This window comes from Protomyctophum bolini (genome assembly GCF_963924005.1).
Source record: "Protomyctophum bolini genome assembly, chromosome: 2".
NCBI classification, from domain to species: domain Eukaryota; kingdom Metazoa; phylum Chordata; class Actinopteri; order Myctophiformes; family Myctophidae; genus Protomyctophum; species Protomyctophum bolini.
The window spans coordinates 41,987,139-42,000,519 of NC_137863.1; the positions used below are offsets into that span (position 1 = coordinate 41,987,139).

The 13,381-nt window shown below is 40.8% G+C and overlaps 1 protein-coding gene across 1 annotated transcript; it reads left to right on the plus strand.

The window, feature by feature from the left end:
* Positions 1-662: 662 nt before the first annotated feature.
* Positions 663-4,217, plus strand: LOC308330644 (transmembrane protein 233). Its single transcript, XM_080785600.1, has 3 exons — positions 663-996; positions 2,638-2,772; positions 3,194-4,217. Exons 1-3 carry the CDS (start codon positions 802-804, stop codon positions 3,203-3,205), a joined length of 342 nt encoding a protein of 113 aa, XP_080641726.1. The 5' UTR covers positions 663-801; the 3' UTR covers positions 3,206-4,217.
* The last annotated feature ends 9,164 nt before the right edge of the window (positions 4,218-13,381 follow it).

Sequence of the window (13,381 nt, forward strand, 5' to 3'; positions counted from 1 at the left end):
GATGAAAAACGGCGTGCTATAGTATGCCGTACGATGTATCGAATAGTGGGAATAGGCTACTCAGTACTCAAGTAAAGTCAAAAGTACCTCAAAATTACAGTAATTCTACTTTCCATCACTGAAATCTGCAGTGGCTGAAGTACATTTACTTAATGTACTACTGTATAAATGTGAGGTATTTGTACTTCACTTGAGTATTTCTAATTTCCAATAATTCTACTCTCAAATATTGTACTTTTTACTCCACTGAAATTATTTGAAAACGTTAGTTACTAGTTACTTTGTAGATTTTGATTATTATTACAACATACACTAACCACTTCAACCCTATACATTTCGGCCCATTTGAGAATAGCTGATCTAGAAGCTAACAATGCGTCACATTCAAAAGATTTTCATACATTTGAAAACTTGAAATGGCACATTTTGAAGTTCAGGCTTTTTCATAGTATTATTTCCATATTGCAGTATTGACACTTGTACTTAAGTACAACATTTGAGTACGTTTTCCACCACTGTCTACTTGTTACTTTCCAGCATCACTGAACTCTGTAAAGTGTAAAGCTCTTCTGGAGTCATTAGCATGGATGGGGGCCAGCAGTGATAGTGATCTCTTGAGTTGATTTTTTGCCCACCCTGGAGTAAACGAGGTCAAGGTTTTGGCCGTGGTCAACACACTAAAAATCCTTCCAGGGTTTAACCAGTGCCACAAGGTTTTACCGGAACGTTTTGAAATGGACTACCATTTTTGACTGAATCCCAGCATTTTAAGCATCCTGTTCTCTCTCCACTGTACTATATATGATGGCTCTCGTTGTGCCATGTCAGGATTTGAGGAAGACATCCCTGACTGGGAGCATGCACTTTTTTGAGCGAGGTTTTATGCAGGAAAAGGAACCCCCACCTCCAATTCGCAGCTATCTTTGTTTGACAATTTTCACCTGCTTTTGTCCCGCATACCCCATCAACATTGTGGCGCTGATATTCTCTATCATGGTAAGTATAAAAGCACAGTTTCAGAGGATCACATTAACACTTGAACCCTACCATCTGCCATCCACCCTACCATCTGGCGAGAATAGACGATCTACAAGCTCACAGGCCTTTGCAATGTGCTGTGTTGCGAGCTTGTAGAGTAGCTATTTTGGGGCAAAAATATGTAATGTAGAGAGGAAAGGGAGCCTATCTAGTAGAGAGCCATGGGGGACTCCAGTCAATGAAGTACAGTAGGTTTTAATTGTTAAATACTATGCATTTGCACTGAGCATTGACTCTATTACTGTTCTGATGTTTAACAAAAGGTGGCAACTACTGCAGTCATAATAAATGTGATTAATTTAGACAATAATAGTATGGCAATGTTGGTGTTTGTTTAATATTACATCAGAACCTTCTTATTTACAAGGAGTGCCAGAGGCCAGTCTCTTGAATAGTAAATGTTTATCACAAATTGTCTTAACAGTGACACAAACAAACCCACTGGATGAGCTGGTTAAATAATGTTAGCCCACAAGTCAAAAACATACCTTATATAGCCTATATGTTATAAATATCTTATAATACAAGATTATTCCCTGTTGAATTTGATGAATGTTCTGTCAATTTATGAATCGATTATGAACCCCCTGGAACCCACTCAAGGACCCCTGGTGCAGGTCCATGGACTTTGAGAGCCACTGGCTTAGAAATATAGACTGACTGAAGGAGAGTGTGGTTTCACTGGACACTTAAATGTAACCCAGTCACACATACACCTGCTCTTCCCATCAAACATGTTTGACTTAACTTTACATTATATTATGCCGCTGTAATGTCTCAATTCACTTCGGGGATTAATAACGTATATCTCATCTCATCCACCTCAAAGTTTTGAGCTGACACTTTTATCAACACAGACAGACAGCCATCGCGGAGCCAGGTATTACACCAGCCTGTTAGCACTGTATTGTGTTACTACTAACTAAACTTGTAACATCGCGTGTAGGTCTCGTAGAGCCACGACTGATGTGTTGCCAACATTCCAAAGAAAGGCCGATCATTTGACTACATGTCATGTACATTTGTTGGATCCTAGACTGGGGGGCTGATATGAGCCATCACAAGTGTGATGTATTTCAGTACACGTTAATGGGGGTCATTCCTATGTGGGGAGAATTGAACGCTGGGAATATAGGACCCTGTGAAATACTAGCCGGATAAAGCTTCCCAATGCAGTCCACTCAGAGAGTGAGTCCATCACATACTGTAATATTATATAGGTGATTCAATTCAATACAGTTGAAAGCAATGGGCCAGTGGTTCTCAAAGTATGGGTTCCGGGGACCACCTGGGGTCTTTGAGGGGATTCCAGAGGTACACAGCTTGTCTGCTATTTTATTGTTGAAGACTTTTTTTTTAATTAATAAAATATATGAATATGATTTGGAAAAAATTTAGCCCTGGCTGCAGGCACAAATCTTTTCTGATGGGGTTTCGTGGGCAAATAAAAATAATGGGGTCTGTCTGTGACATGAAAAAGTTTGAGAACCACTGCAATAGGCTATAGTGCTCAGTCATGAGATCAATGACATCAAACAGGAAATCAAAATCTATCTATCTATCGTATCTTAACAATAGTGTCTCTCCTGTGGTTCTCAGTCCAGGAACAGCTATGATCTTGGAGACTACGATGGCTCCAGGCGGCTGGGAAGGAACGCTCTATATGTTGGCATCTCTTCCATCATCATAGGCCTACTAATCATCGCCATCTTCGTCTCAGTTAATTTTATCCACGTAAGAGCACAACTGGCAGACGGACAATGATAGTATACCGGTAGTATCTGTGTGTGCGTGTTGTATGTATTAACAGAAATGTTGAGAAGTGTGCATGGTGGAGTGCAGGAGGCAAATGAAAGGAACAGATCTGGGGAAGGACTGGGGAAGCAGGCATTTATAGGGCGTCGACACCCGGGCCCAGGTGCGAGCCACTTAGGCTGATCGTCATGTCTAGCTCTGCTCCCCAATCCTATTGGATACAAAGAACAGAGGTTACTATAGGGCAAACAGTAAACACAACATATACCGGTACCTAAACCAGACAACCTAAGAGTAATATATATATATAACACAAAATATAGGGAACCGTCACATATCATAGTATAGTATTTATAACCTGAAATGTCTCGAATAATATTGTTCTCTGCTTCCATTTCAGGTGGACTTTTAACGCCGTGAAAGTGGGGAGTGAATGTATTAGGATCTAAAAACAGGTTGAAAGTAACTATAAGTACGTTCACTTGAGTATTTCCAATACTTCCAATACTTCTACTCTCTCGGATCCAAATATTGTACTTTCTTTCACTCCACTACATTTATTTGAAAACTTTTGTCACTATAGTTACTTTGTAGATTTAGCTTATTATCACAAAACATACACATTAAACCACTTCAGCCTTATATACATTTCAGCCGTTTGAAAATAGCCGATCTGCAAGCTCACAATGAGTATTTCTATATTGCATCTTTGTTTTCTAAGTATATCTGACACCTGTTTGCTCTACTATTACGTATTGTCAATTATGCGTATATTAAGGGTAATAAAGGGCAGCTTCAAACCTCCACACAGACCGGCATGTCATGCATGTCTGTATGCATATACAGTATGCAAAAACAATACACAACCCTAATCACAGGCACACAGAATACATGTAGCCTACATGTACTGACTCTATAATACATTTTGAACAAAAGGCATATAATTCCTCACACCGGTCTTTAAGTTAAGATGTTGGCTATACATATGAATCACGCAGATCAGATATTAGACTGAGATGCTTAAATTGTTTTCAATGTGTACGACGTGTGTATATTTTTTATTATTTCATCTTTGTGACGGTTTCAGAAAAGTGCAACATGTTCCCCTGTTCCAATACAACAACCTCTGTGAGCTGTAAGAGTTACAGTATCTGCCGAGTCAGAAGAATAATGTAGTATGATATGTCATAATATCTCCCTGTCTAAATATAGAAGATGTTGACCGCACTGTCCCACATGTAGAACATGTGCGGACAGTGCGGTCAGTGGCGATATAGTAAACAAGAACTGTGTGTGTGTGTGTGTGTGTGTGTGTGTGTGTGCTCGCCGCTCACGCAAGTAAAAGTCTTATTTTCAGATTAATGCCCAAGCATTTTCAAATATTTGATTTTGATTGGTCAGTGTATAGCCCATGATTACACTATTTCTATAATAACCATGCCAATAAATAGCTATGTTGGAATGATAATGTATTGTATTGTCACTTGTAAATAAAAGGAAAGATGTCTTCCAATTTGTTAAAGCTATACTGCTCTGCTCAGTTTCAGTAAATACGGGTATATGTGTATGTATATCCTTGAATAAATTGGTGTACATTATTGAACGTTCATGTAATAGTAGTTCAGTCAGATAACTCACGAATAGATTTAACGCATATAATATTTATAAATATACAAATACCCCGCCCAATTGGTCAGCTGACTGCCACATCAGTGTATGACATGTGGGTCTTACAAACACTGTATATACGCTATACAACTAACTAACTCCGCAAGCTATATCATTTATGTCATACATGGGCAACTGGGGGCCCGGGGGCCACATGCGGCCCTCACCATCATGTAATGCGGCCCTCAGGTTAATATCCGAACATTGATATATTATTGATTTCAGCTCATTACTAGTATTAAAATGTTATTGTCTAGTATTTTTTAAGTCCAATGTATTTGTATTTCATTCATAAAGTTAACATAACTATAACTAAATGCATTTGAAAAAAAAAAAAAAAAACTTCCGGATTCCGCAGGGTAGGGTAGGGTAGCGTAGGTAGGTAGGTAGGGAGGGGCAGTTGTGACGGGTGCCCCAGACAAACAAGTCAAAGGTACCGCTCACTTCACACAAGTGTAAATTTTTTTCCCGTTTTATTTAAAGGTAGAGTCAGTGATTTCACTTAATTCAATAATTTTTGTTTTGTTGTGATAATCCTCTCTACTATAGAGTGTGCTGACCATATAAGGAGTTCCTCCCTGTTCCCAGTTAACCCCTGGGGGTCAAAAAACCTTAGGTTTCGTTTTTGTTCTCTATCCTGATTGGATGAAAGCTTGTGTCCCAAGGCAAAAACGAAACCTAAGGGTTTTTGACTGAAATCACTGACACCCCCTTTAATGTTTGTCTTTAGTTCAAAGTTTGTTTAGTAAACGCATTGACAATGAATGGAACATTTACGCCATAATGTGTCGTTTACGTCATATTGTCTCTTTATTGTTAATGGCGTTTAATGTTTGTGTTGGCACCGTTTGTTTTCACCTAATCAACATGACTGAGTTAGACTTTAATATATTAGCGCCCCTCACTTCACACGGGTGTGATTTTTATTATTTATATTTCCTTCTTTATCGTAGGCACGCTTTTATCATGTCGGCGTCGTCGGGTTGTTATTGTTGGTTGTCATGGCTGCCAGTTCCCACCTGATGTCGTGTGTGAGCTCCGACTGCTCCAGACCGTTCTGAATAACTGCTAGCTTACATAATGTCTTGAGGCTAGGATTGAAGTCTAAGACATACAGGTCATCAGGGTTGGTGGCTCCAAAGAGGAAGACACGATCTCCCACCATGCATGCAGCAGCATATCTCACATATCGGACCCGGTCCTTTCCCTTGGGCTCAACCTTCTTCCAGGAGAAGGTCTCTGGACTGAATTTACACACATCAATATTGTTCCAGCGACCAAATATGTACAGCTCTCCATTGTAGGTAAATGCTAAATGATAGCAGCGTCCTTCTGGATGAGGCTGTGGAGATGGTGTGCTCAGCCAGAGGTTGGTCTCTGTGTCAAACACTCTGAGGGGGTACTGACCCCACCCGAATACAAACATCTTTGTCCCGATGATGGTGGCAGAGTGACAGTATGTAGCAGTAGGTTGAGTTCCTCTGGTGTTAATTAAAGTCCAGACCATTGTGCTGGTGTCCAACTTGTACATGTCATTAGTCCATCCAGTCAGCATGGTGGATCCTCCATATATAAACATGACCTTCTCCAACACACAGGCTGAGTGGTAGTTCCTCTCATCTGGAACAGTGCCAGAAACCTTGGGTTTGAACCATCTGTATGTGTCAACACCAAATGCATAAAGCACATTGCAGTAAGGATAGCCTCCCCAGATGTAGACTATATCTTCAACCAACACAGCTGTGTGGCCAGAGCGCCTGGATGGAACCTCTAGGTGGCGTCCTCCTCCTCTTCCTGGGGTCAGCTTCCTCCAGCATAAAGACACTGTGTTGAAGACATGAACATCAATGGGATCACTGTCTCCTCCAAAGCAGTACAGCTTGTCCTGCAGCACCACAGCTGCATGGAGACATCTCTCTGCTCCTCCTTTCAGACGGATGGACCAGCGGATCATTCTAACATAAGGTTGTTTTTGCTTCTCTGTCCCACAACGCAGTTCTGTCTCTCCGTCTCTGTCCCAGAATGCAGTTATGTCAACCACACGCTATCTCTTATATCTCTACAGTGGTACAAACGTCATGTGACGCCTCTGGCCAATCCGTGAAGCCGGTGTGTTGCGTCAGCCAGACATACAGTAGTCTATCTGTGTCCCTCACTCAGGGAAAAGGCTCCAGTTTTTTGTGTGACTCTGGTGTGTCTATCATGGAGTAATAACCCCCCCCCCCCCCCTATTCATTTCAGTGGAAGTTTCTCAGTGGCGTTTTGAAGCACCCGGAAGACTGCCAGAAGTACAATTATAACTCAATGGCTCGAGCGAGCGGAAGTTTAGCCTAGCCTAGCCAATCCGGGCTTACGCACACATGACGTCATGAACGTCCGTCCACTTCCACTAAAGTGCTGCAGTTCCACATTTTGCCAGTAGGTAGTGGCAGCTTCAACGTTGGATAGCCTTACTGGGGGCTTTGGTGTCTATGCCATACATGGGCGACTGGGGGCTCAGGGGCCACATGCCACCCCCACCATCACGCAATCCGGCCCTCAGGTTAATATCCGAACATTGATATATTATTGATTTCAGTTAATTACTATAGTATTACAATGTTATCGTCTTCTCTTTTTTTATGTCCAATGTATTTGTATTTCATTCATAAAGTTATAAGATAACTATAACTAAATCCATTTGATTTCAATTCAAAAAAACTTTTACTTCAATATTCCAATTAAAAATTGGCAAAAAAAATATTCAGGATTTCAATTCAAATATAGCAAAAATAGCTGATCTACAAGCTGAAAATGCGTCGCAATGCGACGCGTTTTGAGCTTGTAGATCAGCTATTTTTGCTACGACATTAATATGCAATGTGGCCCCACTGGAGTGAGTGTGGATATATTTTGGCCCTCTCTATTGTCAAAGTTGCCCACCTCTGATTTATGTCATGGCTATATGATGTGACAACTCCATTGAGAATTTATCTCCCTTATGGTGCTTCATCAATACCGCATGGAATTGTGGACAAAATCTTATCCAATGATAACAAAATATTCAAAATGATGTTGGGTCTGAGAGGCTAAATCTCATCAAATGGTGTTCCGTGGCTCAAATGCAGGTAAATAATGGACCTTAATATAAAAAAGGTCGTTGGAATAACGTGTTCCTTCCACGCGCTATACGTCCAACCAGGGAAACTCCCCCCTGTCAGGTGTAAAGGAGCAACTTGGACACTCAAGCATGAAGGAAGCATGAGTTAAGTCCGTTGCTCTCCCCAGGTCGGCGGAGGGTGTGTAGAGCCCAGGATCACATTAGATTGACACAGGGGTGAAAAATGGGTTACATAAAGCACATTATAATTCCCCAAACTGAGCACCACTACACAGCTTCCCACCAGAATAAAACAGATTGCTAACGCATTCAACATTCAAACAAGCCACTTATTAGTATACAGTAGAACAAAGCACTTCCCTGCATGGGGCTCCCATAGAGCGTCGCAGTACCACCCCCTCCGAACCAGGAATATAATTTCCCATTAATTTTTGCTATTAACTTTTGCACCAACCTTGTCATACCACCTTGTCGGGAGGGGTGTAAATACATAATTGATTCAAGATTTGACTACATTTTGTCAAGGGGAAAATGGCATTTTAGAAAAGAAAGAAATAGACATTTTCCAAAAGGTCCCTTTAGCTGTCACTTCAATATAATGTGAATGGAAATGGGTTACATGGATACCTACAATGGCATGTACAGAAATGCCAAATGTATGCCACGCGGTATCACCTGCTGTCATTCTTTCCTTTAGTCTTGCTTGTATTCTGTGATTCTAATCTAGACTGTACATGTCTTCTATGCATTCTATCCAGTAGGTGTCCTCAGTGTATAGCCTATCTGAACTATCTGACACATTGGAAAGAAGCAACACAAAAGCAGAGTAGCCTAAACTAGAACGCTATCTGGCCCTAAACAGAGAATACACAGTGGCAGAATACCTGAGGTCCTGAGCACCGTGACCGACCCAAAACAAAGATTTTTTTTAACTAGGTACAGACTACAGACTCAGTGAGCACAGTCTCGCGATCGAGAAAGGCACACAAAATGAAGTGGAAACCGAGCTACACTTCCTAACGATCTGTCCAAATTGTACCAAGACATCAGAGACACAGATTACCCCACAGATTACAACCACGCACGGAGATTTTGAAAACATGACCAATGACAAAAAACTCCCATATCTGCTGGGCGAAGTACAACAATGTGCAAACACAGCAGCAAGATTTGTGAGTTGCTGTGATAGGAGGATATCAAATGGAAACACAGCCACCCTAAAGACTAATCATTGTGTATATTCCTGCACTATACCTGCATCGAGTGATCTTGGTAGGCTACATATAATTGACCTTCAAAATCATTTTTGTTTTGATTGTATTGCTGTATTGTTGTATTGTTCTTTCTGCTTTGGAAATGTAAACGTATGTTTTCTCATGCCAATAAAGCCCTTTGAATTGAATTGTATAGCCTACCTCGTCATTATTGTTTACGTCTGCCGAGTCCTGTCACCGGCACACTCACTGTCTGCATTGTCTGTGTAGCAGTAGCTGTATCTTTGTGAAGTAGCCTAGGCCTAAAGACAAGAATGTTTCTCCTACCATCTGGCTTTGTCTCTGAGTCTGTTCAGATTGCCCTTTTCAATTACAAGACGACACTGATGCCCTTCCTTCATTAGCAACTTTAAATGTCCTCTGCATTTGAGTCTAAATCACGGAATCTTTATTTATTTCCATATTGAATATTAACAAATGAATGAGTGAATACATTCATTATAATACATTGGCCTACATAAATAAATAAACACGGCCACACTCAGAGGAGCACAATGGATATAAGCTGTAAAGCGATATGACATTCAATGCACAGTCCCTTCAATAGCTTGCAGGAGAGGTCTAGGAAAAGAGAAAAGAACCGTTTAAAAATCCACAATGGCTGTTTTAAGTTGAACCTGTTGCATTGTTCATATTTTTGTCCATGGCCGTTTTTTTGCCTCTTACTGTACTGTCCATCTCTCTAACCATCCTGCTTTTGTTACTTTTGACGTTTTGAGTGTATAAATAGCCCAAGAAGGATGCAGCCAATGGACTGAATTTCCTGATAGGAAGACATACAGTAGCCTACAGCACATGTGCCCCAGAGTGGACATAGTGGTGAAAGGCGATTCTTAGAAAGGAAACTATGGCCTGCTAATGACCAGCATAAAACTTTTTATCCCTACTCTCCAAACCACTGGCTTAGAGGGAGAACCAGACAAATATTTTGCAAAGGAGTCAAGGACCCAAATTCCTACAGGCCGGTTCAGAACCAAATTGTTTGGCTTTACTTAAAGGAAGACTGACACGCCCCTCGGGAGCTAATAACTGCTATCAAACAATGCTATCATGATTCTGACGTCAGAGTGGCGAAAGCTTTCCCCAACGACTTCTATGCGGGCTCGCCGGGCTTGGTGGCCGTGGTAGCATAGCAACTTATGCTACTATTTTGGTGTCACATTTAGCTTGAATACTGGGTGAAAGTCTCATTAAAAAAATTATTTTTTCGCAACATTGTTCAGGTGAACTGTGTGTTTATGCTTGTTCATTGTAATAATCAATATCGCTATGATTATTTTATTTATCGCCGCGTCGCTCCGCATGACAACATAGTCTAGCCCGTCTCAGATGCAGGCTGCACACACACGGACGGACGGACGGACGGACGGACGGACGTATAGTCTCTGGTCAGGTCCCCGCATTGAACTGGGCATGTGTGTACGCACACACACACACACAGACACACAACTTTTAGCCGTGGCTATAGTGCATGACAGCGGGGAAGAGATTCCGTGCCATTGCATGGGTGTGTGTGTACACACATGCCCAGTCCCCCGTAGAGGCTCATGATCTCGTCCGCAAGACTATGCCTCGGCATAGCGATATTTATTATTACAATGAATACAAACATAAACACACTATAGTTCACTTGAACAATGTTGTGGTAACTAACTACGGTATTACAGAGTGAGAGCGAGGGTGTACATGTCAGCCTGCGGCTGAGAGGGGAAAAGAACAGTAGTCGCGCTGCTCTCACAGCGGCCAGACAACAGCAGACCGTCCGTAGTCGCGACTGTCGCGCTGCGGGGCTGAGAGGTCTCAGAGCGGGCAGACAGGGGTGTTGGCGACCGGGGGAACATGGGACTCCAGTCCAAAATTTGCGCTTGTGCTGCAGTTCCCCTAAAAAACCCCACGCCAACCTCAATTGCATTCAAACTAAGCATTTCTGGCGAAAAAATATTTTTTTTCAATTACATTTATAGCCAATATGACGCTAAATGTACCGTCAAAAACGCTAGCCTGACCTATAGCCACTTGTTGCTAGCGCCGTAGCCCCGTTTCAAACTGTTTCAAACTGTTTTCAGTCAGACCACGTGATGTGCTGTACCACCCATATTAATTTCGGGGCATGTCAGCGGACCTTTAAGTAGATCGTTAATAGCCAAATTGTGTTAAATAACAGTACCTTGAAAATAACGTGAATAATGTAATTGCAGTGTTGACCGAGTAAAATACTGAAGATGACTTTGAAAGGAAGAAATCATGAATGAAGATTTACTGTAACAATAATGCCTAACATTGTAGGCCTATTATGGTAAAATGGACTTGACTTTGACTTTGACTGATATGGGCACAGAATAGGCCATCCATTCCAGCAGTATGTATTCATTGTGCTGCTATAGACAATTCCTGCGTACAGTTATCCATCACATGGGGCTCTATACAAGGCCCTGTCCTGTTTTCCATCTACTGAAATAGAGCTTGTACATTGGCTATTCTCATGTAGAATTGGAACAAATATAAAGCAACAGCCTACTTAGAACATAAAATCATCTCACGAAATTGCACACTTGAATGAATCAGATCGTCCCACAACTTCAGTGATGCTAACGGAACTATAGGGGAAAGCGACTCATTCACAATCACATCACTGTATAGTTTTTCTAATTACAGTATCTCATGTAATATTTGACCAGTAGTGATTGTTATTTGTTTCTCTTTTCAATAAATTGTTCACCAGTACCCGTTCCAGAGATCATATTACACCAGTCCTCCCTCCTCCATGACCTTCACTAGCTCCCAGTCAAACAAAGAATCCATTTCGAAACACTCCTAACCCACTTACAAAGCACTAAACAAATGGTCAGTACAGTAATGTACAGTAAATGGCATTTACTGTACATGGGGCGGCAGAGCTTTTGCTGCCCCAACCCTATGGAATGCGTTCCTTAAAACGCTCAGAGAAGCTTCCACCCTCCAAACCTTCAAAACCACCCTCAAAACCCACCTCTTCGATATTGCTTTGTTTTTATTCCCATTCTGACCTGAGATCAGATTCTAAACATGTCTTCTACATCCTGACAGTTTTCTGAAAAAGCTATGTTTCTGTCAGTGGTTCTTCGATTTTTCAAAAATAGCAGACCTACAAGCTCGTAGCGCTCATAGCGCGAGATCTGCTATTTTTCAATAGCCAAAGCATAACATAATGATAAGAATACATTCTTGTTTCTTTCTCTTGACCCCCATGTAAAGGTCTTTTGGTACTCAGAAAAGCACTATATAAGTTTGAGATATTATTATTATCACCATTCACATCACCATCCACAGTGACAATACCGAATCCCAATAGCAAAGCATCTTTATTGCATCATTGTGTAGTTTAACACTGTTAACAATTCATAGTAGCCCTTGTAACAGCTAACACTTGCTCACACATTCAACAATTACATAAACAAACAATAAAACCAAAGTAATATCCACTCGTCTCAATATGAGATTTACAGTACAGTTCTACTGTAGAAATCCCAATATATTTTAACATTTTGTCTGTTTTCTGTAGCCAGGCAACAGAGGTAGAAATTCATGACTTAAAAATGTTAAATAAGATTAGAGACTGCAATTACAGTTGCAGTACTAACTGAAGACAAATACAGCAGAGATGCATCATGGACCATATTCACACAGCAGTCATTTTGCCCTTACTTCATACACTCCCTCTACTTAGAACAAAATGGCTGTGTGTGAATATGGCCATTGAGGGACAGCAACCTTCCTCCATCTCCCTTTGGAAGACAAGTGTTTTGTTTCATAAACAATGGACCATGACCCAAAATGATCCATGGACCCGTCTCTCAAGGCTCCACACATGACAAAAAAAACAATTACCGTACATTCCCATGAGCATGGATCCCAGGCGAGATTATGAAGTTGTCCTTTGGGTCCCAATAAGATAAACAAGTTTGACACAGCTGCTACTGCATGAGTTCATTGGGGCTGTATCATTAAAGCACCCAAGCTGAACTCAATCTAAGGAGCATAGCTCTGGCTTAGCACCAGCTTTTGTTTTGGTTAAAGATATTTAGCATTCAAGGTGTGCTTGACTTCACATTGATTATGCACAAAATAATGCATACAAATATTGAATCAGTATACTGTATTTACTACAGTAAGTGTCGTTGACCAATGACCCACATTTGTGACATTGATTGATACGTGACAAATCACTCACACTTGCTTAAGTATTGTCCAATATCTGAACAGTGATTTATACATATTTCTTGTACAGTAAACTAATTAATGTTGATAAGATTATAAACCAAATTGAATGTGAAAGGAGTGATATATATATAAAAGGGTAACCGTGTCAACATTACCAAACAGTAAAGATCTACAAAATAATTACGTGGCGTCATTTCCATAAAGATTGGCGTCTTTCCATGAAGATTTTATCGGAAGACTATCCTGTAAGTTTTATAAACAAGGGGAAAAAATGAATTCATATACAGTACTGTACATCATGATATAATATATATAATACAAGATCAAAATATATTTTACATAACAT

Bases quoted from the DNA above. Each gene is read 5' to 3' on its own strand.
- LOC308330644 (XM_080785600.1), top strand. From the start codon at position 802: ATGATGGCTCTCGTTGTGCCATGTCAGGATTTGAGGAAGACATCCCTG. The intron at 997-2,637 runs GTAAGTATAAAA...TGTGGTTCTCAG, and splicing joins CGCTGATATTCTCTATCATG to TCCAGGAACAGCTATGATCT.